General features: G+C 39.5%; 1 protein-coding gene across 1 annotated transcript; it reads left to right on the top strand.

The window, feature by feature from the left end:
• Positions 1–1,317: 1,317 nt before the first annotated feature.
• On the top strand, positions 1,318–24,559 carry ABCB10 (ATP binding cassette subfamily B member 10). Its single transcript, XM_030946293.1, is given in 16 exon segments — positions 1,318–1,469; positions 1,472–1,554; positions 1,557–1,674; positions 1,677–1,760; positions 8,343–8,543; positions 8,895–9,097; positions 10,726–10,860; positions 12,248–12,394; positions 13,145–13,280; positions 15,659–15,754; positions 18,210–18,419; positions 18,952–19,031; positions 20,773–20,953; positions 21,195–21,238; positions 22,740–22,774; positions 23,409–24,559. Coding segments are annotated over 16 exon segments (2,103 nt in total). The 5' UTR covers positions 1,318–1,411; the 3' UTR covers positions 23,701–24,559.
• Positions 24,560–26,182: the final 1,623 nt, after the last annotated feature.

Below are 26,182 nucleotides of genomic sequence, written 5' to 3' on the forward strand. Positions count from 1 at the left end.
AAAAATTTAAAATTAAAGTACAGGTATCCCGATGCTGGGCACTCTGGTGGGGAAAACAGGATAGTCAGTTCCCTGCTCTGGCTGCTGCTACTGTGTGGCCGCAGGAAAGCTATGACTTGTTTTCTTTTTCTTAAATCAAGTTTCGGGCAGGAGATTGTTTGGGAAATGGTTTGCACCTTGAGCAGTGATATGTGAAAAAAATAGTCAAGTTAAGGGGTAGAAAGGGACCTTAAAAGACCATCTAGTCCCAACTCCCCTGCAACAGGCAGAGACACCTCCCACTGGATCAGAGCTCCATCCCAACTGGCCTTAAGCATTTCCAGGCATGATCCAGAACTTCTCGGAGTATTCTGTTGCAGTATCTCACCACCCTCACAGTAAAGAATTTCCTCCTAATATCTATCCTAAATTTCCTCTCTTTCCATTTGAACCCATTAGTCCTTCTAATCCTGTGGGCTCTAGCCCAAGCATGGGCACACAAGGCCAGTTTATATTGATCCTTTAGACACCAGCCTGAGCATGGCATCAGGCACATGGTGGCCCCAAAAGGCAGGTCTCTTCTGGATGCACATTTTCCTTTGTTGGGACCAAGACCAAACCCATGGACACAAGCCGGCAAGGCCGGGTGGCCAGCCTGAGATGGCTGGAGATATTGTGACCCATGCAGGCCTGGAAGGAAGGAACAGGAGAGGGGGCCAAGTCCCTGCTTTCTTCTCCTGGGATTGACTGTCTGACCTCCCATCCCCTCCCAGATGAGTCTCTGCCATCACTGAGCAGGGCAGACTCAAATAATCATAGACTTGTTAGGGTTAGAAGGGACCGCTGGAGATTTTTGAGTCCAACGCCATGGCAAGGCAGGGTCACCGTGAGCAGGTGACACAAGAACACGTCCAGGTAGGTTTTTAATGTCTCCAGACAGCGAAAATCCACGACCTCATCGGACAGCCTGTTCTAGTGCTCTGCCACCCTCAACATAAAGTTCTTCCTCACACTGAGATGGAACAACTTATGCTTTCAGTTACAGACACTGCTCCTTGCTGTCTCATAGGGCACCACTGAAAAAAAGTCTGGCACCATCCTCTTGGCACCTGTCTTTGAGATATTCACACGCATTAGCGAGGTCCCCTCTGTCTTCTCGGGCGCCATTTCGGCAGGCCCGGGCCCGCTCCCGTCGCTTCCCGGGCCGGGCGGCGGCAGAGGGCGCTGGCCGGGGCGGCCGGGAGGAGGCCGCCACCGCAGCCTTATCAGCGCGCCGCAGGCGGGCCCGGGCCCGCGCGGCCGCGGGTTCCCGGCCGCCGGCCCATGGGCGGCGGCGGCGGCTCGGAGGCGCCTCCTCCTCCTCCTCCCGCCGCAGACCCGCGCGGCGGGGGACCTGCGACCGCAGCAGCAGCTCGGGTGCCGCGCCGGCCGCATGGCGGGCTACGCGCCGCGCCTGCCCTGGCTGCTGCCGCTGCTGCGCCGGGCGGCGCCGCCCCCTGGGCTCGGGCGGCCGCCGCGGCCGCCGGGCTCCGCGCTCCGCCGCGCCAGCCCGGCAGGTGCGGGCGCACCCCACGCCGCCGCCGCTGCTGCTGCCGCCGCTGCCGCCGGGCTCTCCGTCCTACCGCCGCCGCCTCCTCGCCGCGGCGGCGGCGGGCGGCGCCCCGCGCTCCCTGAGCAGCGCGGCGGGCGCGGAGCCGCCGCGGGGGCTGCGGGCGCTCCGCCGCGCTTCGAGGCTCGGAGGCTGCTGGCCCTGGCGCACCCCGAGCGCCGGAGACTGACAGGTATCGGGGCCGCCCCGGGGCTTTGCCCGAGCGGGAGGGGGCGGCGGGCGCCCCGCCCGGAGGGGCTGCCGGGGCCGGGGTGCGCGGCCGGAGTGCGCCCCCGGCGAGGACGCCGCCGGGGCGAAGGAGAAGGTCGTGCTTCCCTGGTGAACCGGCCCTGCTGGCGGCATCCCAGCACAGCGCGGGGTCTTGGAGCGAGCCTTCCATACGTGTGAAAAGCTGAAAACATACATTCTCTCCCCTCTTCTCACTTTGCCGTCTCTTAATCTGTTGGCTTTTGAAGGGAAGGCAAAAGTTTTGAAAGTTAACAGAACTCGGTTCCGTTTGTTTAATGCCTCTGCGCATGTTCAGCGCTGGCTTCACAATCTCCCTGCGATAAATTTGGGCCCAAGACTACATGAAATTAAGTAAAAAGGGGAACCTGATGCGTTTATTTTTTTTAAATAAATTTGAATTCTCTCCCTCAAGAATTTTTTGCTTAAAACTTTTGTAAGGTGTTTTGATGTTTTTGTAAAATGTCTAGTGCCTGTGCGGTGAAACCAAAACACTGTGGCTGTATAAATTACACCCTTAACACTGATATTTTCAACATAGTGTAAACGAACTTTTCTTGACATTCCTTCTCATGGGTTAATATGATAATAGCTGTTGGTAAGAAAACAATGTCAAATTATTATGTGCTTTGGGTTTTTTAAGGTATCTTTGTTGGCAGACAGCATGTGCACTGTCCCACGAGTGAGAGGCCTGTCGTCCTCTGTAAAAATATAGGTAGCTCCCATGGAATGAGTAAATGGTGTTTGAGAGGAGAGGTGAGGTAGTTAGACACATGAAGAAGTGGTTTGTGGAATACAAAATACTTTGCACAAGATTTTATTCACACTGGATATTTACAGAGTTTCATTACATGTTGGTACTATATAGCCAACATAATTTGGATCCAAATGAATGTTTATAGATTTTGGACTACCTGCTGGTTTTACAATGAAGTTTTAAAAGACTGTGGTTTTCCCATTTAAATTTAATCAAGTAAATAAAACAGTTATTTTAAGGCTGGCTTTTAGGACCCTAGGCTTCCGAATAACTGAAAATTTAATTTAGTTCACGTTACCGGGCACTCGCTGCCAGCTTGTTTATCACTGGCAGGGTTACGGCATGCTTGTTTGTAATTATGTTTTGAAATAGAGAAAAGTATCCTTAGTCTGTGCAGTCTGCTGATGGTTTTATCTAAGTAATCAGCTATCACAGTTGCTAAGAACCAGCTACGTGCAGTTTTGTCTTTTAAGATAACAAAATGGCCTGAATTAAAGTTTAAAAAAACCCTAACACAACAACTTGATCATATCAAGTCATGACGATAGAAAAAATATGGAAATGTAATAACTGCTTTTCAGCGTTCGGTTGGTCTTCATTCTGGGAGAAGAGTGAATTTATGCAGCATTCTTCTTTACTGACACCCTGCTTAAGGGAAATTTTGTAGTTAAGTTGTAATTAGGTGGGGAGATGGAAAAGCTAACAGGGAAAATTATTTTGGTCATTATAGAGTGCAGGGATAACAAATATGGGTAAAATGCATTGTAGGTGGTTGTAGGGCAATTGCAGGTACCCATTGTATCTAAAATCTGTTAAAATAGTTGCATTTTGTTCCTGTTGCAGCTTTGTACAGAGAAACTAGTCCTTAAAAACCTAATATGTCTGGATTTGCTCCATTCAAAAAAAACGTTTCACTATATGAAGCAATGAACCAAGGGTAAAACATTTAATTTCCTCTTCAAGTCCATATAACTGTTACGCAAATGCTGTGAGATCTCTTCAGAGGTGTTGAGATCTCTATAGGTGCTGTTCAGTTCTGCAGGAAGGCCAAGTTCTTCCAGGCTTTCTGTATTGTATAGAATGGGTGGCTGGTAGCCTAGGAGTGTAGCAGTACCAGTGTGGAGTGCTGTGTGCCTTTCCTGGCATCCCACATGGCAGGAGTCATGATGCTCTGCCTGCTCCTTGCAGTTGTGAGTTGAAATTCACAGTCACAGAAGCTGAAGTGGTTGCCGTGAGGGCGGTGGAAGAGATTGGGAGCAGAGGAGGATTTGTGAGGAAGTTGAGCAAGCCTAGCTTCACCCATCTTGGTGAGCAGGGGAAGTGGTGTCAGCTGATGAGGTGCAGGTCCAGAGGTGAAGGTGACCCGCTCCCCTTGTGATTGGCAGCGGAGGAGAAGGTCCCATCTTGCTCTGTGCAGGGCCTCTTCACCATCCAATGGCTCAGGAAGAAGCAGTGTGCTCTGGCCCAGACTTCCCATGCGCTGGCACACAGCACCTCTTGCAGCAGGAGCTTCTGACCTTCTGGAGGCTCCTAGGAATGAAAATAAATGTATCAAATGTCATAATGTCCAAAAAAAAAATCAGTGTAATATGTTCCATTCCAATTACTTCTATAGTGGGATAGAGGTATGAATGTATTTTAAATGGGACATGTGTGTTAAATTTTGTTGTTTGCAATTAAAGTGGTAAAAAGAAGCCCAAATACTATGGTGGGAATTCACTCTGTTAGTGACCATAGTTTTGTGTAGCGATTAGGAATTTGTAAATCCCATAATACCTCCCAGGTTTAACAAAGGAGTGAAGTAGTTGTAGGAATTCCTTGGCCGATCTGATGTAGTCAGGTAAGGTAAACCTGCATCTTTGGTTCAGTTCAGTTCCTGGGGAAGAGGACAGGGCCATTGTTGGAATTATTAAATCCTGCTGTGTATGTGAGAGACCACAAAAATGCCTTTTCAACATGATCCCTTTTATATCTTCCTGCCTCCTTGTTTCTCCCCGTGAGAATCTGTCTGTTGCACTTTATCCAAACCACACTCGAAGGAAACAATAGTTGTATTGAATTGTAAAGTAAGCACAAGGAACTCTGAGATTTTTAATCCCATAGCAAAGTGTGCGCTTTCCCTCTATCAAACTTTATGTGCACTGAGTAAGAAGGTTTGTTTTCTACACAGGTCTTCTTTAGAGGCATTCAAGAAATGTTATCTCCGATATTTTATTTGGTAATTTTTGGCAAGTTTGTAATAGCTGCTTTCCTACAGATTAAAATTTCAATTAAGTTAGGAGAGCACTGCTTTATTCATAATCGGGTTTTATTTTACTTTAAAATTACACCAGGTGATGCCCTTTGATTTTTTTGGAAGGCAATTCTTGTGGTTTTAAAATCGTGATTCTTATGTGGATATATATGTAGAGGTAACTTGCTGAGTGCTTTCACATGTGCAGTGCACCAATAAAATATAGGCTAGGTGCTTTTTGTTGTTTCTCCCCCTAGTTTTTCTTCTGATTTTGTCAATGTTTGGTATGAAATTCTCAAAAGGTCCGAGCAGCCTTGCAGCTTTACCACAGAAAGTTTGTTTTTCTGTGTAATTGGTTGTTTCTTTTAAACTGGGCGTGAACTGTTAGCGAAGCTACTTAAGTAAGATATTGCAGAAACAGTAGCTGCTTATCACTGTGATCAGTTAGGTGCTTAGACCTTAATTTCCTTGGGGAATGTTGTTGCTGCTTTATTTGTGTGAACTGTGGATATGGAAGGAGTAATAGCTAGATTGGTCTGACATAAAGACTGTCTTCTATACAGGGTAAATGTGAACAAGTTAAATGCTTTACTGTTAAATAAATGCACGATAAAAAAAGAAGCCATACTTTCTCCTCTAAACCTAGAGTTATTCTGTTACTTTATAGCATTTTGAAAACTGTATTTTTTTTTCCTGAGGACAGTAACACCGTTGTTCTTGACAATGTAAGGAGTATGGTTCTAAAAAGTTCTTGCATAATAACAGATGCAGTGCAGATGTCATGTATGAATTTACTTTAATACAGAAAAACACACCACTCATACCTAACCTAGAACAATACAGAACATCATTAAGTGCTCACAATGTACTCTGGAGGAAGATTTTTATCTTGTATTTGCAGAGCTGACTCTTTGCAGGGTTGATACCTTTGCAGGGTTGATGCCCAAAAATATTGTGGTTCAGGATCCACCAAAAGGAAATGAACTTTATTTGACCGACAAATTAAAATTTACCAGTGCATCTTTCTCCCGTAAAAGAACAGTTGAAGAGCCCAATCTTCCTGAATGCACATTATAATGTGGTAGGTTTTATTCAGCACTCCAAATGCCCTTGTGGAAGGCCAGTCGGTGTTCAGCTTAAAAATTCCCCACATATGAAGTAAAACTGCACAGATAACTGGTAAAGGACAGATGTTCGTTGTTACTGGTAGAAAGATATTCCTCACAAATCCAAAGCTTGTGTCTGATCTAGCAGCCCTCCATATTTAAATGAAACCAGTACAATACCTAAAAGATTTGAGGAAGTAATACTCATAGTTTATGGAATAGTAAAATCTAGCTACTGTGACCTGTTGCTGGATTACTGTGCCCTGCCAGATCTCATCAATACCTCATTTTTCTATCTTTCATCCCTGATTGGTTTGGATGATCTTAATTCATCTGTGGTAAAATCCTTATGTATTTGTCTTCAAAACAACCCCTCAGCAAACAGGTTTGCAAGTATTTTGTCTTCATACACTTCCATATACTATAGTAGGTGAGAAGGGTGCTCTGGTAAAAACCAGCAAAATTAGAAACATTCACTCTATTGGTGTTGTTTTTGTGTGTAAAAATTAATTTATGATTCTTTGGAGTCAGTCTACGTTCTGAAGAGAGGTTTCTGATAGCTCTGCCTAGTTATTGCTTATAAATATCGTGGTTTATCAGTTGGCAACCTCATCCTCTTAGTAAGTCGCGGGTTTGCTGTCAAGAAGCAAGTCCTGTCGGCCTTAACAGAGAGTGTGTTGATCTTAATAGTGATAAAGGCATCACTTTGTTCAGCAATCTGGATTTCTGTGCAAGTAGACAAGCAAAATGTTTGCCTAACGTTTCCAAGAGGGTTGCTCAGCTGCTGCTGCAGCCAGCTTTCTTTGTCATTGCTCCTGTTGCCACTTTGAAGTCCTGGTTTTATAAGTTCCACTGATCTGCCTCACATTTTCTTTACTATCATCTCAGAGCCTACCAAAAAATTACTTTAAAAAATAAAAGGGTGTGTTGTGGGTCTTTGTTTGATGTCATTTTCTGGGTAAGAGAATAAGCCATGTAAAACTAATACTATAGAGTTTACTCTGACCTTTTTTTCTATCAGTAACAACCTTCAGTGTCACTGGCTTGTCTTCATATCTGGTTGCTGAACACATTGAACTCCTCCCTTCAGCCAGTTATCACCATGACAGCTCCTTTGAAGGAGGCCATGCAATGAGTGTTTGCTGGTTCCTATTTTTTCAACTAGTCAACATTTTAAAAGAAACAAAAAAGAGCAGCCACTTTGCAACTGTGCTATTTTCTACTTGGTCTGCTGGCATAATCGACGTGAGAGTTTCAGTTAGGGAACCTTATTGTACATGTGATTTGTGATTAAATTAATAAAGACATGTATGTTGCTTAGTTCAGTAGTTTTCAGTTTGCTTTAGATAGTAGTATTTGCTTTTCATTCAACACTTCAGGCTGTTGGAAGTAATTACAGTGAAACCCGTGCTAGTTTGAATGAAGAAGAACTGAAGATAAATTCAAGCCACTAGACAGAAACATATGAGGGGTTTAGCTATACAATCCTCTTCCTTCTGTGAATAGTTATATCTGCAGCTCATATGTACTGTTCCATCCATAACTGAGAAATTGTCTGGACTCATGGAGACTGAGCTGGCATGCAGTACTGTGCTTATAATCAATGCTTTTGTCCATCTCCAGCTGCCTTGGAGACCAACCAGCTTTTCCTGACAGGAAATAACCTGGGTTTTATTGGATTTTCCCCTGCTGCTTCACAGCTTGAATCACCAGTGCTGCCAGGCTGTTAATAAGGTCATTCATTTTTAGCCAATAAGTAATATTCTTATGAGATATGCCTATGGCATAGATCAGTAAATTTGCACCAGAAAGTTTTTCATTCCTCCTCTGGTTTCTTATAGTTTCTATAGCTTCAAGTACAGATCCAAATCCTGTATCTTTCACACACTTGCTGGCTGAACTGTAATACAAGGGAAAGATTGCAAATAAATCTTGACTAAGAAGCACAGGCTGCAGCTATGCATTTTTTGTACTCTGAATTCTTCCTTATAAATACACGGCTCTATTTACACCTCAAGAACAAACTGAAACAAAGCTTTGCATGTATGTGGGAAGGTGGTAAGAGGCATCAAGCCACCTGTGTCAAATGTTAGAGATACTGCTTACAACAGTGTGCAATAGGGAGTCTGGCTGCTGTCTTCATCATAGAAGTGATACAAGAAGCTCAGTAGAATGGATCTAAACTTCAGGACTTTCAGCACAGTATATTTTTTGTCTGTATACAGAGGCTTTTCAGAGTCTTAAAATGTGCCTTGCCTAAGTTAATTTATACAGTAGCTTAAAATACCCCTTTCACTGGGTGTAAAAGACTGCTGATTATTTCAATTGGCACTTGCAAGCTTAATAGAAGTTTCAAGTGAAAAATCATTTCATTTGTACTATTAACGATCTTGTAAGTTCAGAATAACTTTCCATTTTCTTGTTGATTTGCAGCTGCTGTTGGCTTTCTGGCAGTTTCCAGTGTCATTACCATGTCAGCTCCTTTCTTTATGGGGAAAGTTATTGACATTATTTATACAAATCCCAGTGAGGATTTCACTGACAGCCTGACCAGCCTGTGTGCCTTGCTGAGTGGAATCTTTTTATGTGGTGCTGCTGCTAATGCTACACGTGTCTACCTCATGCAGACTGCAGGTAAAAACAGAAGCAGAAGTGGTACTGAAAGTCACCTTGTTTTTTTGCAGTCAGGATATCTAATGATCTTAAACAAATTCCTGGCCATGGCCAAGAGATGATTTTAGAATTGGTACCTTTTTTTAACCAGGGCAAAGGTAAACTAATAGTGCAAAGAAAAGTATGCTGGAATGATTGCTCATTTTTATTTGCTGTTAGGTGACATCTTAAAGATCTTATCTTACACATCTTACCAGACTCTATGCCCTGTAATGTGCCTTGTTCAGTGCTGTGCAATCCTGTGATTTTTATATTGTTGGTGTCTATGTAAAGTCTCTTGTGTCATGCTTGACTGGCTTATGCTTTTGGCAGGACAAAGAATTGTGAAGCGTTTGAGAGCAACCATGTTCTCCTCTATTGTGAAGCAAGAAACGGCTTTCTTTGACAAGACCAGAACAGGAGAGCTGATAAACCGCTTATCTTCAGATACAGCCCTTTTGGGCCGCTCAGTGACTGAAAACCTTTCCGATGGGCTCAGGGCAGGAGCACAAGCATCTGTGGGGGTTGGAATGATGGTATGGTGGTCTCTTACTTGCTTGACACTACTTGTGGTTTCATATTTATTTCAGTTCTATTAGGTGAATGTGAGTCAGACCAGTAACAATTGTGTGCTTTTGGGTACAGCTGTATTTCACTGGTTATCTACAACAGATGCAGAGATTATTGCAGTAGGTGATGTGCCAGTAGCCAGCCACTTGATGTTTACTCATAAGCAAAATTTGGAGGATGATAGATTGATATTAGCTACTGTTTCTAGCCAAAGTTATGAAGCGAAATGTAATAGGCAAATTGTTGAATTCCATTCTTACTGAAGATACTAAAATCAGTGATAACATTCCCATGGTTGCAGGTAAAATATGGTGTGAAGGGCCTGATAGAAAATAATTTAAGTTGGTTGATTCTGGTTAAGCAAAGGCAGCACTGCATATCTAATTAATGCCAAGGATTTTTACAAGTATTAGTCTTTCTGCTTTAGTCTGTCAGTAAAGAATACGTTTATGTAGGAGCCTTGTTAATGGAGGCTTCAGTGCAGGGCATCAGTCAATATTCCTTGGTGGTCAGTTGGATTACATGAACATCTGACTTCTCTTGAGGGATTTTTTTTTTGTGGCCTTAATTTTTTATGCTTATGCATTGGTGTGGTAATTCCTGCTCTATACTTGGAGTTAAAAACAGACAGCAAATAGTCTCCTCATAAAAATAAGCATCCAATATTGTCATTATTATAAACTGGTAAGACTTTCCACTATGAAACTTTAAAGCTTTAATATTTTGTCACTGATAAGAATTGCTGATAAGAATGGCTTTCTGTGCTCTCTTACAAAGGGACTCTAAGGCTTTATCTTACCATAGATAAAATGAGATAACTTTATATAATGCATCCTACTCCAAAATACTGCCATGAGATGGTTGTAAGAGGAGGACTATAAAAGCTTGCCAAGGAAAAGAAGATGATATTATTATTAAATAATTATAAAGTCTATCAATTATGTTGCTTTTGAATATTTCTGGAGATTTCTGTTTTCAATAGAGAAAGCAAGCTGAAATTAAAACACATTCGATCTAAAGTCAGTAAATCTTATGAAGAGAACCTCTTTAGGTTCATTAGAAGCAATGATCATTACAAGTGATAAGTTTTGCAGCAATAAATTAAATACCCTGTTCCACCCATTCATGGGTGCTAGGGAGTAGTGGTGACTCCATGTCTGTTCCTCAGTTACCCAGAAGTACTGTATGATATTTCTCTACTCTGAGCTTCTGTATTACACCATCTATTTAATAGTTGTGAAAGCACTTTAGAAACTGTGTAATAGCTTATGTCTTTCAGCATCCCCAAGGGATTTCCTGGTAGGCCTGTTTACTGGCAGGTTAAAGTGCTTGACTAAGTCCACACAGAGAACCAGTGAGAAAGCTAGAAATTAAATCCAAATGGCTTTGTTTATAGTCCTTTGTTCTAACTTCCCAAATGCTGTGAAAGAATGGATATTTTGCCTGGAAAAAGAATTAAAACATGATAAATGAAAGCATGGCAGCACTATATCCCTACTAGTTTTAGAAAAGTAGCAAGCAAAGTTGCACTTCAGTATGCCAGGGATTATTTTTAATCTGAATGCTAAACTCTGACAATACCTTTTTCTTCTAGTTTTTTGTTTCCCCTAGCCTTGCTGCATTTGTTCTGGGCGTTGTGCCACCCTTGGCTGTCCTGGCTGTGATTTATGGCAGATACTTGCGAAAGCTTACTAAAGTTACTCAAGATTCTCTTGCAGAAGCAACACAGGTAACCTTTCCAGTTAAAGTTGCTCTAATGTATTTAAGTTAATATCTCTAAAGTTACAGATCTTCTGAAGACAATTGTACTGTTAGTTCTGACACTGTAGTTTAGCACTTGAGTAGTATGACAGGTAAATGTCAGTAACACTTATTCACAAATTACAAAAACAACCATGCTTCCTTTGTCCGTAGCAATATAACACAGAGATACTAGGCCTTGAGAATTTGGAAATGTAAGAAATTATAAGGAGCTTAGGCTTTAGCTTTGTGAGAGCAAAAAAAAATTTAAAAATCAGCCTATGAAGTCCTGTGGAAGTTGGTACCTGGATTTGGACACCACTTGGATTATGGTTTTGAGCTTGAAGCTGTCTGGAGCATACTAGATGAATGCTTCCTTTGCTAGCAAGTCTGTCTCTGAAATGCATCCCTGATGCTTGACCTTACTGTCAGCTCTTAAATGTTTATGGGGCCTGTTTCTTAAACATTTTCCTCAAAGGCTTAGCATGGGGAAACATTATTATAAAGCATAGAAATATAATTAGGAAAGCTGTAGTTAAAATAGTCACAGTTGTCAGCTGTTATGAACTTGGGATGTCCTTTGTAGAACTGTGTAGGAGGAAGATTAGCCCTCTTCTGTTTGTCTTCCTCAGACTGTGTTGGTGGGAAGCTTGTGCCTTTGTAAACCAGGTGTGGGACTTCATATGAACAAGCAATTGTTGTGTTCCATTCGAATTTTCAGGTTGAATGGGAGATGAAAGAAGGAGAATTCTTTTTTTGTATCATACTTTTACTTACAAAAGGGGAACTCGTTTTTTCTAAGACCATTACAATGTCCATTAACAACTTAGTGTAATTGGTTACAATTGAGGTATTTTAGAATTAATACTTTGCTGTTTAGAAGTTAAAATACTAAGTTGAAATTAGACATTCATAGTTGGGCTAAATTAATTCCCAGCATTGCTTTGATCAAATGAGTGGAATTGCTTTAGGAAATAACTGCAGGCTTTTTTGCAGACTTAGTATGGAACAGATATTCTTTATTTTTTCCCTTCCCACATTGTTATTACATATTGTGAATAGTAACTTCCCTATGGGTGTTGTTCACACCAAATTTTTTAACCCTACTTTTATATTTTTCTGTCTCTGCTAGCACTTAAGACAATCTTGAGGTTTTTTTTTTTAAAGTGCCTGGGCATGCAGTTTGCTTTTAACTTAATAAAATTTAAAAAATGGGGTTTGGGGTGGGGAGAGGAAGGCATGAGAAATTTTCCAGTGCTATCCAAAGATATGTAGATTAGTGAAGTGATATTGGTTTAACTTTCAGATGTTCTGTAATATGAGCATTTCAAATTGTGTGTCTCTGTGGATCTGTTTTGTGCTTTGCTTCAATGCAGTTAGCTGAAGAGCGTATTGGAAACATCAGAACAGTTCGAGCTTTTGGACAAGAAATGGCTGAAATGGAGAAGTATACAAATAAAGTTGATTATGTGCTACAGCTGGCTAAAAAAGAGGCACTAGCTCGGGCAGGCTTCTTTGGAGCAGTAAGTATATTTAATGAAAGTAAGCCAACCACGTTATGCAAAATGTCAATTATTTTAAAACTCCCAATGATACTTAAAAATCTGCAAGTAAATGATTGAGAATAAATTGAACGTTTATAAAACTGTGGGAAGACTGGACTTAAATAAGCCTAAATTGCTGTGAAACTGCATCTCAAGATAAAACAGTATGATAAAGTCACTATAAGCCTCAATTTCTGCACCACACCCCATAGCAGGGGACTACTTATCTGAGGCCACACCTTCTATTCAAGGAATTAAACCAGTGAAAACCTTCCCCTACCCTTAGCATTTAGAGGTTTGGCTCCTCTGTGAGAGGAGCATCAATCATAGGAAGGTGGGGAGTGCACAGCTAGGGGAGGGAGGCTTGGATTTTTCCATAACTGTTTGTCTAATTGAATTCTAAAACTGGAACATAACTGCAGACTATCAATTCTTCCTTGGTAATGATACTCGAGAATAATGTTTAGTGTTCCTTTCCACTGTGGGGAAAAAAAAGCCAAAAAGAGTTGCTTGCTTTTTGAACACTTGTTGGATAGCACAGTGCCATGATGTCTGGCTGGCTGTTGGCTGACTTTACATTAGAATTGTTGAATTTACCCCAGTCCTCCAAAAGTCTAGATGCCTATAGTGTGAGAGTTCTTTTCATTACAAGGAAAGTTCTGAAACAACATTTTAGAAGATGAAATTTAAGATGTATGTGACAAAATCTGCCTTTTCCTTTTTCCTTAGACTGGCCTTTCTGGGAACTTAATTGTCCTCTCAGTGTTATACAAAGGAGGATTACTAATGGGCAGTGCCTACATGACAGTTGGTGAACTCTCCTCTTTCCTAATGTATGCTTTCTGGGTTGGCATAAGCATTGGAGGTATGGAATGGGAAGTTAGATTTTCTTCACTTCAAAGCATTACAGTCATAACAGGGGCGGGAGGGAAGAAGCTCTTAAAAAATCTGACTTTCTTAAAAAGTCTTGCAAATGAACTTCTCAAGAAATGATTTTTTTTTCTGAAGAGTTAATGAAAATAATAATCTGTAACTTAATATAAGCCTTCTTTTCCCCCAAAATAAAGGTCTTTTTTTTCAATGTGTGCATGTGACAGTATATATTACTTTAATTTTCTTAAGGTCTAAATTAAGATACTTGCTGTATTGTGTAAAGCAATAAAATATTTGGGTCTATGTTAAGCATACTCTATTTAGAAAGGCATGTAACATTTAGCTGTAATTCAGTATAGAGTGTCCTCAACTGGTAGAGTAAACAAAGTGCCAGCAGAATACTGCACTCAGTGCTAACATTCTGGTTTTCCTTACTCACTGACTCCTCCTGGAAGCCCACACTCTGTAATCTACTGGCCCAGCAACAAGCTGTTCATCTTTTTGTCAGAGCTGTCTTCATGGCTGCATACAGGCAAAAATGAAGATAAGTTGCTCAGAAGCTCTACAATTTACTGGAAGCATTCTTCTTTAAAATGAGCCTGTTCATTCTGATAGACTAGGAGGGCAATGCAGCTTTTTCTTTTTTAAGACTAGGTGGGATATCACAGCAAGCACAAAGATGCATTTGAGGGCAAAATTTAACAAACCTGCTTCTTTGTATATCAAAATTCCAGTGGCACCCATTCCAGGCCCCTTTCTTCTTTGCTTAAATCATTGGAGTTTGGTCAATGGAGAGATACCTGACGCTTTGAGAACATGGGGCAAGCTAATATTAAATAAATGAAGATTAGAAGCACTGCTAAAAATATCATTGAATTAACTTTCATTTCCTATAAAAACATACTTTTAAATTCTAGGTCAGATTATTGTAGAATGTAGTCATGGGGACTCTCAAGCAGTGTCTTGCCACAAGAGGCCTGCCTTCCTAGATGCCTACAAGGCATATAAATCTTCCAAGGCCTAAGTCTGCTCTGTGTATGTCATCAATACACATAGGAGTCAATGCAGCAACTGTGAAGTTCACTGCATAATCTGTGGCTTTGCCCCTCTTTGTTGTAAGTTTGCTGTGCTTTCTTCCAAACACAGAACATGGGCTATGAAAAATAAAAATGTTTTCTAATTTGTGTTTGCTGTCCATATTATATAATGTTTTGTTTATGAGTGGTTGTGGATTTGCAAACCTCGGTGTTTGAGTTCAAAGTTGCTCTGTGAGGCTTATGCCTTCCCCTGCCATGCTCTGCTCTAGGATGTGATTCTTTGGCTCTTTTTTCCAAGCAGACAGCTTCTTGCCATGGCTAGTGTTGCAAACTTTCAGATAGTCCTCAGCAGCAGCATGGTGAAACACCCTGCCTACACTTACAGACTTGTGACCTTGAGCTGGGCTTCTTGCTCTGCAAAAGTAAACCATTATAAAACCAAAAGTAAATCCATTATTTTTATATATATATATATATATATATATATATATATATTTAGATATACATATTTTTATATGCACCTTCATTTTTCTGCCTTCCTGAAATAACTCTTAAGCACTTTCCAGGAACTCAAAGATCATGAAATCGGTGTCTTTCTTTTGAAAGGCACACAAAAATTTAAGAAATTTGACATCTTATATCTATGTACTATTCCATTTTTAGTCCTGTATTAGTTTCTGTGTTTATGTCAGCTGGAAAGCCCTTCAACCAAGCTACTTTCAAGATGATTCACACATCTGCTGAGAACTGGGACCCAGTACTATGTGCAGGCCTTGTTCTTAGCTTTTGCTTTCTCCAGTACTGTTTGAAGTATTCTGGCATGGGAGACACATTTCTTTCCATTGTCCACTCTCCACACACCTTCTCAAGCATCACTTCAGCCTTAAGTTTTGTGCCCTCTCTCTGCTGTGGCTGACTCAGCCAGGCTCCCCTGTATTAGTGTAAACCTACTGACAAAGAAGAGCTTCAGAATGCTCTGTTCTACTGAATGATCTGGGAATATAGCTGGTTGAATGCAAAGCCATTTTCCTAAAGTTGGATGCTGTTCTTCCTGACAGGTGAATGACAAAGGGCATACATAAGCTGAAGTGTATTAACATTTTCTTTTCTTCAGAATGATTTGTTTTACAGATATAAAGAATGGTGAATAAGAGTTTTTGGCAGCTCTCAAGTGAGTCTAGATAGGATTTAACACGTTTAACCTTTTGTTGGAATAGAAATCCTCTACACTCTAATCCTTCAATGCTGCTGCTGAAATGTATAATGCTAATTTTATCTCTTCTATGTCTTCCATTGCATACGGATGCATAATACTGTTCTGCTTTTTGTTTAGGTCTAAGTTCCTTTTATTCTGAGCTAATGAAAGGACTAGGTGCTGGTGGACGTCTTTGGGAACTTATTGAAAGGAAGCCCCAACTTCCATTTAATGGTAGGTTCTTGGTTTGTTACTGTTTAAAGGTTGATTTTTCTTATAAGTCAGAAATACTTTAGAAGGGCGTGTGTAACACTTAAAGGTAGTACTGACTTACATAATTTTCAAAGAAACTAAATATAGTCATAATCCTTCTGACTTTACCTAAGTACAAAACAGATGATGAAAAATTTCTTCACTAAAAAATTTTAGAAGCCAAAAGTTTAGCTTAATTAATTACTTTTGATTTAATTATTTTTATTTATTTAATTCAGAATATGATTTTAAATCATATCACTTTCTAATTTATGTGACCGAGGACATGGTCATTTCTAGCTTTTTGGAATTTCTTGTTGATGTCATCACTACTTCCTCTTGATTCAGCTTTAGAGTGAAAAGAATGGAAAGACGAAAAAGGAGAGGAGGGAGAAGTTCTTTGAGATGGCTGTATCTCATATTTCCACTGAATGGTTTACCGTGCTCGTCTGTAATGGCTAAGAAATGATCAGAGAAGCTTTCAGAACCAGGTGGTTTTCATGAAGAGTATTGCAAGCTTAAACATTTCATACTGATCCAGTGAAAATCAGCCCATAGTAAGACATGTTGATATGAATCCTAACTTGCACACACGCAATTTGAGGCCTTTCAGCAACACATACTAAACTGAGTTTTTGGGTTGTTCTGCCATAGGAATCAAGGACTGAGGCATGACTGGGGAATAAAAGGAAATAAAGGGTAGGGCTGATAGGGGGACTTTTGCTTCTTGGAATAGTATGGATGTGCAGCCACAGCAGATGTTGCTTTGGAGTGATTTGCACCTTTCTCCTTGCAGTAATACTACCCACATTTCTTCTTTATTTGAGGGGGCAGGATTCTATTTCTGCAGAACTCCGATTGTTGCTGGTGACAGCAGATATCTTGGGAACAAATAATAATGTCTTTTTTCTTGTGTCCAAACAAGAGACAAGTACATAGCTTTCAGATATTTTTACAATTATATATAGAGGAAGGACTTGTGGTAGCAGACTTCCTGTATTGCAGTAGATTCAGTGTTTCAGGCCATGGATAGACTGTGCAGTAACTGCAACTGAGACTTAAGACAAGTGATTACTTGCTGCCGTGGTAATAATAAGGATTATTCTGCTAACACAGGATTTAGCAAACACATTTCTTTTCTGAAAAGGAGGTTTACAAGCTATTGTGGAAACATTACAGTGTGTATGTCCATCGGTTAAAGTCAAGGAAGGAATCTGGAATTGTATGCTCTTGCCTTTTCCATTCCAATGCTACTATCATTAAACTGAAAGCCTGGAGAAGAAATGGAAACCTGGGAAAAAAAGAGCAGAACTAGTGAAATCTTGATTGCTACTGATGGGTGTCTTTGTTTCCTATCCACAGTTACTATTTAACCAAACATTGGCATGTGCTCCCCTATGCTATGGCTGGTTGGGAGTTACTTGTATGCTGCATCTGAAAAGAATTAAGGGTTTGAGCTGTGCTTCTCCAGCACAAACAAACATGACTTGGGTATTGCTCTAGCACTGCCAGTTTTTACAAAGTTGGTGGGAACTTCATCTTTTGGGAATGCAGCCCCACTTGTCCAATTAATTTGCTTTGTATGGATATGTGTCACTGGGTTCTAACAGGGCTTGAAGAAATTTTGTTTCTTTGTCTTAACTATTTATCAGCTTTTTCTAATAATGATATTAAGATACTTATTTAAGTCAAATGCTGTGTTCCAGAAAGAAACTGGTTTTATTTAACTTTGGTAATTGTTAATTCATGGTGTTTTCATTGATGGAAAATTTCACAAAGTGAAATTTTCATTTCTATGAGCTGTTGCCCAAGAGTTAGACCTCTGATTGGTATTTGAATTTATTAAATATTCTTTCCACTGAAAGGAGAAAATAAAACTAAAAATTGTCTGTTAGTGCAACAAACGTATCAGCAGCTTTATTCCAGTGTCAGGAACTGCTCTTGTTCAGAGGGGGGTGCTTCAGGCAACTTTTGTGGCTCTGTGAAAGGGCAATAAATGATTTGCAATGTTTATCTTTTTGTGTTCTGTGGCAACGGGACTTTGGCCTTCACCAATGCCTTTTTATTTCATTGCTCTTAACTGACAAAACTTTAATTGTTTACAGTATGTTCACTAATTCAGATAATGCTATGAGAAGTGATTGTTGTTAGTGGTTAGGTATTAGCAAGATGCAAATTCTCCCTCTTGCTGGAGGTAGCCTACAGGTTCCATGCTGGTGAGCAACCTGAAATTGCATTCAGGAATGATTGGTATACCACACTGATTCACTCATGGCTGAAATATAACCACTGTGGTCCTGAATTGTGGCTTGCAGTCATCCATAGATTGAATGTGGAGATAGATACTTCTATTGAGTGTCTGTAAAGCAAGTTCTAGGAGGGCTGAGCTAATTTTTGTTTCTGTTCATGTTTCTGTATTTTATTCTTTGTTATATAGAGGGAATCACATTAGACAAAGACGTATTCAGAGGTGCTTTGGAATTCAAAGATGTTGAATTTGCATATCCAACACGTCCAGAAGTATCCATTTTCAAAGATTTCAGCCTTTCCATTCCAGCTGGCTCTGTTATGGCTCTTGTTGGCCCAAGTGGTACAGGGAAATCAACGATTGTATCCCTTCTTCTGCGGCTGTATGATCCTATCTCAGGTATGGTTTGTGTATAATCACAGAATCACAGAATTTCTAGGTTGGAAGAGACCTTTAAGATCATCGAGTCCAACCCATGTTCTAACACCTCAACTACATCATGGCACCAAGTGCCAGATCCAGTCTTTTTTTAAACACAACGAGGGATGGTGACTCCACCACCTCCCTGGGTAGATGATTCCAGTATTTGACCACTCTTTCTGTGAAAAACTTCCTTCTTAATTCTAGCCTGTATCTCCCTTGGCACAGCTTGAGACTGTGTCCTCTTGTTCTGTCTGTTGTTGCCCTCTCATTTGGAATAATTAATGCTTTGCATCTCAGATAAACCTTATAAACAGTTGGGGTTCCTGTGCTTGAGGTCCCTGTCTCCTTCTGGGGTGTATGGTTACCTTGTGGTGGTGCCTGCATAGCTTTGCATTTCTCATCCACCAGTAGAGTGTGTGATTCCCCAGGGGTTGTCATTCTCAGCTGTTCCTTCAGACTCTTTCAGTACGTGTCAAACACACTTGACTTCACTGTTTCCTAACTTAAGGTACTATCACCGTTGATGGCTTTGATATCCGTCAGTTAAATCCACTGTGGTTCAGGACAAAGATTGGAACAGTAAGTCAGGTAAGGAAGAAAAAAAAATCCAAGTGGATGAAATTTTGTGATCAACTAGCTTTTCCTCACTTTCCTTCTTTTTAAAAAGACATAATCTTGCTTCTCAGTGAAATCCCTCCATCTCACCATAACTGCTGTTGCACAGGCTTTGTTATAAAAATAAGTATTTAGAGTTAGTTCCAGTATTCTATAGTCTGGTTTTACATAATCACAGAGATCCAAAATGTTAGTTTAGAAGAAGAGTGTGCAGGTGGAGACTGGAAGGTAAATTGCTGTAAATTGTGTAGGTATGACCAACCTAATGCTTGCTGCAATTTGTTGAAGAAAGTAACAAAAATCTTAACACTTAATTACCTTTGTATCGATAAAAGTTATACAATAATAGTTTACACAGCCATTTAAAAAACTGACCTTCTGTGCTCTGAGTAGTTTCCAGGAAACCATAATCTCCATTAGGAAAGCATGAAAATACAGCACAGGTAGCACTTACTTACTTTTATAGTGCCACCTCCCTAGCAACCTCCAGACTCTGGAAGTAAATGGTGTCTTAAAAATAAGCTACTTCATCAATTAAAATGTTCATTCCCTCGTCTCCCCAGATATTTCACAGTGCAATTAACTGTTAGGCTGATGTTCTGGTTAAAAGCATAAGAGTAACTGAATATTTGTTGCATTTCAAAACAACTTCTTTATGTAATAATGCCACCAAAAGCTTTTCTGCAAAAATTATTTTCTTGTTGGCACATTAGCATTTTTCTTTTTGAAATAATCTATTCCATTTAAATTACCAGTAGGAGCTCAATACTGGTATTTAAAGAACACGACTCTACTTTTTAAACAGAGCTCACTTACCTTGTTTCAGACATTTTCCCATTGTACATCACTTGTCCTATCTCACAGTTCTCTGTTGCAAGCTTGAATACAAATTAAATGCACATAATGCCATAAAATCTGTGTAGAGATTAAGAAAAGAATCATCATTGTTGCAAATCATAGAATAGTTTGGGTTGGAAGGTACCTTTAAGTGTCATCTAATCCAATCCCCCTGCACTGAGGAGGGACATCTTCAACTAGATGTGGTTGCTCAGAGCCCTGTGCTTGAATGAGGCTGACTTAGAATATTTCTGAGAGTGGGGCATCCACCACCTCTCTGGGAAACCTCTTCCAGTTTCACCACCTGCATTGTAAAAAAGTCTTCCTTATATCTAATGTAAATCAACTTTCCTTTAGTTTAAAACCATCACCCCTTGTCCCATGACAACAGGCCCTGCTAAAAAGTCTATTTCTGTCTTTCTTAGAGCCCCCCTTTAAGTCCTGAAACACCACCATCAGGTCCCTCTGGAGCCTTTTCTTCTCCAGGCTGAACAGCCCCATCTCTCTCAGCCTTCCCTCACAGGACAGGTGCTCCATCCCTTCCATTTGATAATATGTGGCAAAATACAAAGGAAGGACTTTTGATGTTTGAATGTATAGCTCTTCCTAAACTCTTCCTAAAATATTAGGAATTGAGAGTTCTGTTTTGTCAGTTAAAAAAGCAACTTAATTTTTAATTGGTTTTCACTGTCCATGTTGGTGTTAGGGGAGGAGGTTTTTTATTAGTCTTTTATTCAATTAACTCTAGCTTACATATTATTTATATGGATATTGTAAGTGCGGTCTTGTAAGTGGGATTTATGTTATCTGCCGTACTAGATAACACATGCACACAATTACAGATCTACCATATCAGTTATGTGTTTGCATTTGTCAGGAACCAATTCTCTTCTCCTGTTCTATTGCTGAAAATATTGCCTATGGTGCAGAGGATCCTTCTACTGTGACTCCAGAGGAGATTCAGAAAGTTGCTGAAATAGCTAATGCTGCTAGTTTTATCAGAGATTTTCCAAAAGGGTTTGACACTGTAGTTGGAGAAAAAGGAGTTTTGCTTTCAGGTATGTCTTCATGTTGCTTATTTTAAAAATCTTGATGCGATTGAGTGATGTGAAAATTCCATCATTTTTGGTTACCACTTTTTTCTCCAAGCTGTGGCCTGTCATAAGTATTAAGAGAATCCACCCCTCATCTCCATTCTCCACTAAAGTGCATGGACCTAATTCTGCTCAGCCCAGGCATTCAGTTAAAATTACCTGACATCTGTTTTCCTGTTTCAATTTACTGATTATTTTTCCCCAGGTGGACAGAAGCAACGCATTGCAATTGCTCGAGCTCTGCTCAAGGTAAGCCAGCATCCAAACAACTATTTAACCACTTCTTGGAGGGAGGCAGGAAGGATTAACAAGGAGGAGGTATTTCAATGGTAGAGGTAGGAAAATGTTTTAAAAGGGAAAAACTGTATCTTTTATGTTAATGAAGTTTGAAAGGGCTGAGTAGCTTAACTAATGATAACTTACTTAATGTCAGTGTTTCTCCCTGTATTTTAGCCATGTTTTTTGATAGTTCTTGCAAAGACTGATGTTAAATCATTGTAAAATGGCCTATTTCCATAAGATGAGGTCAAGAATGAAGTAAGACTTTAAGAATGTGGTGCTATTAAATGCATATATGACGTGTCTCTGTTCAGATCTCTATCATTCATGGGTTAATTTTTCTGGGTTGCAGTTTACTAGGACTTCAGATGCCTTGTCTTAGCTTTGAGGGGAGGTGGCCTGGATTTGGACCAAGGTGATATTTCAGGCACAATGTTTTTCTTTGAAGATTGGTATGGGTCTAGCTTCAGGGCAGATTCTGTGCTGCACAAATTTGAGGGGTTTCTGAGGATCAGAATGACAGAGAGTTTGGTTCAGGGACAGCCACGGGGCCTTGCAGGGAGGCAGTTTGGTGCTGATGCTCAGCTGGAAGTTTTAATCCTTGCTGAACACAGTTTACATTCATGTTAAGCCACACAGGTGTCGGTAGCATCCTAGCATGCCCAGTTCTGCTAGATTAATAGGAATTTCATTATACCTGTTCTCTTTTACCACTGATGCTGAAAAGATGGTTGTATTTCAAGCCATGCATTTTATATGGTTCATGAGATTAAAGATTTAATGTTGTGGAAGTAAAAAGGTTATAAAAAAATAAATGAGTAGTTGATATACTGGGATATCTGTGCGTGTAGTGGATTCCTGTCTGTTCCTTTAAACTGATAAAGTTTGAAGCTTTTACTCTCAACTTCATCAAGGAAGTTTGGGTTATTTTCTGTAATTCAATAGTGAATTCTTCTAAGGGATTTGAGAGCTGGCAATTTTTTCTAACGGAGAGAAGTTCTTAAATGCTAGTTTTTAAGTATTATGTGTTTTACCTGTGAGTGAAATACTGCTTGTTGGTAGGGCTTTGTTACTTTCAGTTACCAAGAGAGTTTTATTTAGCAGACTGACTGCAAGCAGAGGGTAGCTGAGCCTCTGTGAAAGAGCCACATAAGAATGTAGAACTTTTGACCACAGTGCTGCCAAGAATGCCTTAAAAATCATCTCCCCCCTTTAGTTTGTATCTTTCAAATGGTTGTCCAGGAACAGTATTTTGCTATTTTAGTTTGGAAAATTTGAAAATGGAGGAGTGTTGATTCTGTTTTGTCTTCTTAGCATTTAGATTTCTTAGAAGTAATGCTTTGAATGACACTTTTGATGAAGTAGGTACTCTTACTTGGAGTTTTAAGTTATATGAATCCTATTCTCTATTGACGTAAATATTCAGATCTTGTTTAATTGTTATTATAACCAATTTTACTTTCTTTTTCAGAATCCTAAAATTCTTCTGTTAGATGAAGCAACAAGGTAAGAAGAAAAATAAATAGAAACTTAGAAAATATGTACCTGTAAAACTCAGATTTGGGAACTGTTCCCTCTTCTTTCCCTCTTCTTTCTTTTTTCTTCTCCTTTCCTTTTCCTTTCTCATTATACATTATCTAGCCCTTATTGCTCTCTAGTCACAAAAAAGAATGTGCCTTCTAGAATGTGTGACTTGTTTAGGAAACCTATAATAAAAGCTGTTTATGCAAAGCAGAAAGGATAGCTGGTACATTGTGATTTTTCATGGAGTTACCTTCATAATATGTAACATGATTTTGAAACATCTGCTTAAGGCTTTTTTGGATCTTCAGTTTAAACTTAGATCCTTGTGTAAAAGAAATAGGATTATTGTGTGATGTAACTGATTTTTTTTCCACCAACTTAATTTGGTGTTATTTCTCAATGCTTGCTTTTGCATATGAGAATATGTCCTGCCTATAGCTTGGATGGGAGTACTGAGCACGTTCATTAAACTTTCCTGCAGTTCCAGTGGTTCATCCTCACCACAAATAGAGAGGGTTTGCAGTTTTGGCAAAATAAGCCTCATGCATACAAAACCAACCTGCCTTACAATAACAAATCTCCTCGTCTCTCCCATCCCCACCCCATTTGTTACTAGTGCTTTGGATGCTGAAAATGAGTATCTAGTGCAAGAAGCTCTGGACCGGCTGATGGAAGGGAGGACAGTCCTAATCATTGCTCATCGTCTGTCTACTATTCAAAATGCTGATTTCGTTGCCGTCCTTGGCCAGGGTAAAATTCTCGAATGTGGGAAACATGAGGAACTGCTTGCAAATCCAAATGGACTTTTCAGGAAACTAATGCAGAAACAAGCTTTTCTTCAGAATAATGATACTTTTGCATTGGATTTACAATCCAGAGAAAAGGATATATTAAAAGAAAATGTATGAGACATTGTATGAATAATTACAAACTTCAAAGACTATAACTTATGTTTCAGTTATGTAAAGTAAATGTTATATTTTTCCAAAATGTACAAAATATTCTTTTGAAACTTAAATGTGTTTAAACTTTTTATTGAAAGCTTTTTAATAACTATTGTAACTTTTAAAAATACCTGTCACACTGAGATAATTTCAGGGCATAGATTTTTCTGCTTGTGTTACTTTGAGGCTGTCTAGAATCTTGTTTGCTGTAATGCACTGTATGAAGATGTGCTCCATTCTCAAGTAACTTCAGTATTTTAAAGGTAATTAAATGACACTCTTATCGTTTTCATATCATTGTCTCTCTTTCCAAGGAACTTTCATGTTTTGTGCTTGTCATTAGTCTTAAAATGCTGGAATTCAAAAATGCATGACACTAACACACTCTGAAAGTTCTGTCTGACTTCCACTGCACTGTCCTTCCAGTTACTGTTTGTTCTGAAATGTGATTATGTGTTCTGAACTTGACTATGATCCCCATCTACAGTTCCTGTAGAGAATTACATATTAAAACACATTTTAGAGAATATGAAAGCACAAGTTGGAGGAAAGTTCTTTAATAAAACAAACAACCCAATGGAAAAAAAGGCAACCAAACAAAATAACTGACTTTACAAAAGGACAAAGGAAGCGTATTACTATATGAAATCGCATAGGAAAATCTAAAATTTGCATGTGTTTTCTTCCCTTTTCTATTTTCCCATTTCTTTAGTTTCACTTCCTTTCTAAGATGACATCCAAAACAACATGACCTCCCACATGGTTTTGTCCTTTTTAAAGGCATATGTAAGTTTTTTATTGTTAATTAAAAATTCAGTGATAGAAATCATGAGTTTTGCCTAACTACTTTATTAGAAACAACCAGTAAACAACCTTCTCAAGGACAACTAGTAAAATAGCAGCATTACATTAATTTGAATAACTGCAGGGGGATATGTTTGGCAGTGAAGAGTTTGCCTCATGTTTCTGATTGAAGAGCCTCTTTCAGTAGAATCTCTGAAGATGCAAAACCCCACAAGGAGATTTTACAAAGCTAGAAACGTCCCAGGTCACATTAAAACTCATCTATGCTAGGAGAACTTGTTGCTGGAAGACCTTATTGGCAAGAGCTGAAACACCTAGTGCTGGGCAAGCTTAAAATGTTAGTGCCATTAATGGCACCTTGTGGAATATAGTGAAAGTATTAGAGAATAAAAATAAAATTACATCCAGATGTGATTGTATCGTCAGATAAAATTTTCCTGGAAGCATATGTTGTACTAAAGGGATTCAAAAAATGTTTGTGACCCAATATTTAATTTCAATGTTGACTATTAGTTAATGTATTTAGAGGGGTTTGCACCTGTAATCCTCACTCACGTAATTTCTCCTTACATGAGATCCAACGAGCCCCTTTATCCCTGTATTTACATGGGTTACAGGAATTACTTGCAGCTGAACTGAATGAATGTTTCATGTCTTTTTTTCATTAGTTGTCCTGGCAAGTATTGCAGCCGACAGAGAAGTGGAAAAGCTAAACAAAAGCTCTAGTCCACCGAAAGGCAAGTGTTTGTCATAGCAGGTACATTGGTTAACAGACTTTATTTGCGTTAGAACCATACAAAAAACTCCTTGGGATATTTATGGGACAGTCAAGAACTGGTTAAGTTTCTAACTGGTATCAGTACAAATTATTTCTGTGTAGAAAATGAGATTTGAATGTTGAATTGTGTCTCTCTCTCCTGAAGATAGAGCTCTTACAGGGCTTGGACAGCCAAAGGAAACCGACTAATTCTCTGAGGAAGTGTAGCTGCATATAGATAGGGTTCAATCAACAAAACAGAACTGCTCATGCTGCATCGTTTTAAATACTTTAGGAACAAGCTGTGAAGAGGAACTTTCAGTTTCTCAAATAATTTGAATGTCACCAGTCGTGAATGTTGGGAAATGTGGATGTCATCTTGAATTTTCTTCCAGATTTTTCTGTATTTGCTTGTTTGTGTGTGCATTTCCTGGTTTGGTTTAGTTTGTTTTTCTTGATGAAGAGACAGTAATCTGATGATTTAGCATCATATGTATAATGAAGGCTATATAGAAGGCTATTATATTAATAATATAGTAACAATATAGTAACAATATAGTGATGCTGCACTAAATTTTAGTATTTAGCTTTTTGCATAAAATCAAAGCCAAAGGAGCTTATTTGAATGAAAAAGACAAAGCACTGGCACTGACAGGTGCCTCATACTTCAGTCCTGCCAGATGAACCATCTCAAGTTTATGTCATCTGCATTTGGGTTCAGTCATAGGGGACCACAATCCACATACAAAGCCTAACAGCCCTGAATCTATTATCAAAGAACACATTTTGAAAAGTTATGCAATTTAAAAAAATATTTTCTTTTTAGTTAATTTTATCTTAACTGATTTGCTTTGTTAATACACATTCAACTCAACTTCTTCCCCA

This window comes from Camarhynchus parvulus, chromosome 3, assembly GCF_901933205.1.
Source record: "Camarhynchus parvulus chromosome 3, STF_HiC, whole genome shotgun sequence".
In the NCBI taxonomy this organism is placed as follows: Eukaryota; Metazoa; Chordata; class Aves; order Passeriformes; family Thraupidae; genus Camarhynchus; species Camarhynchus parvulus.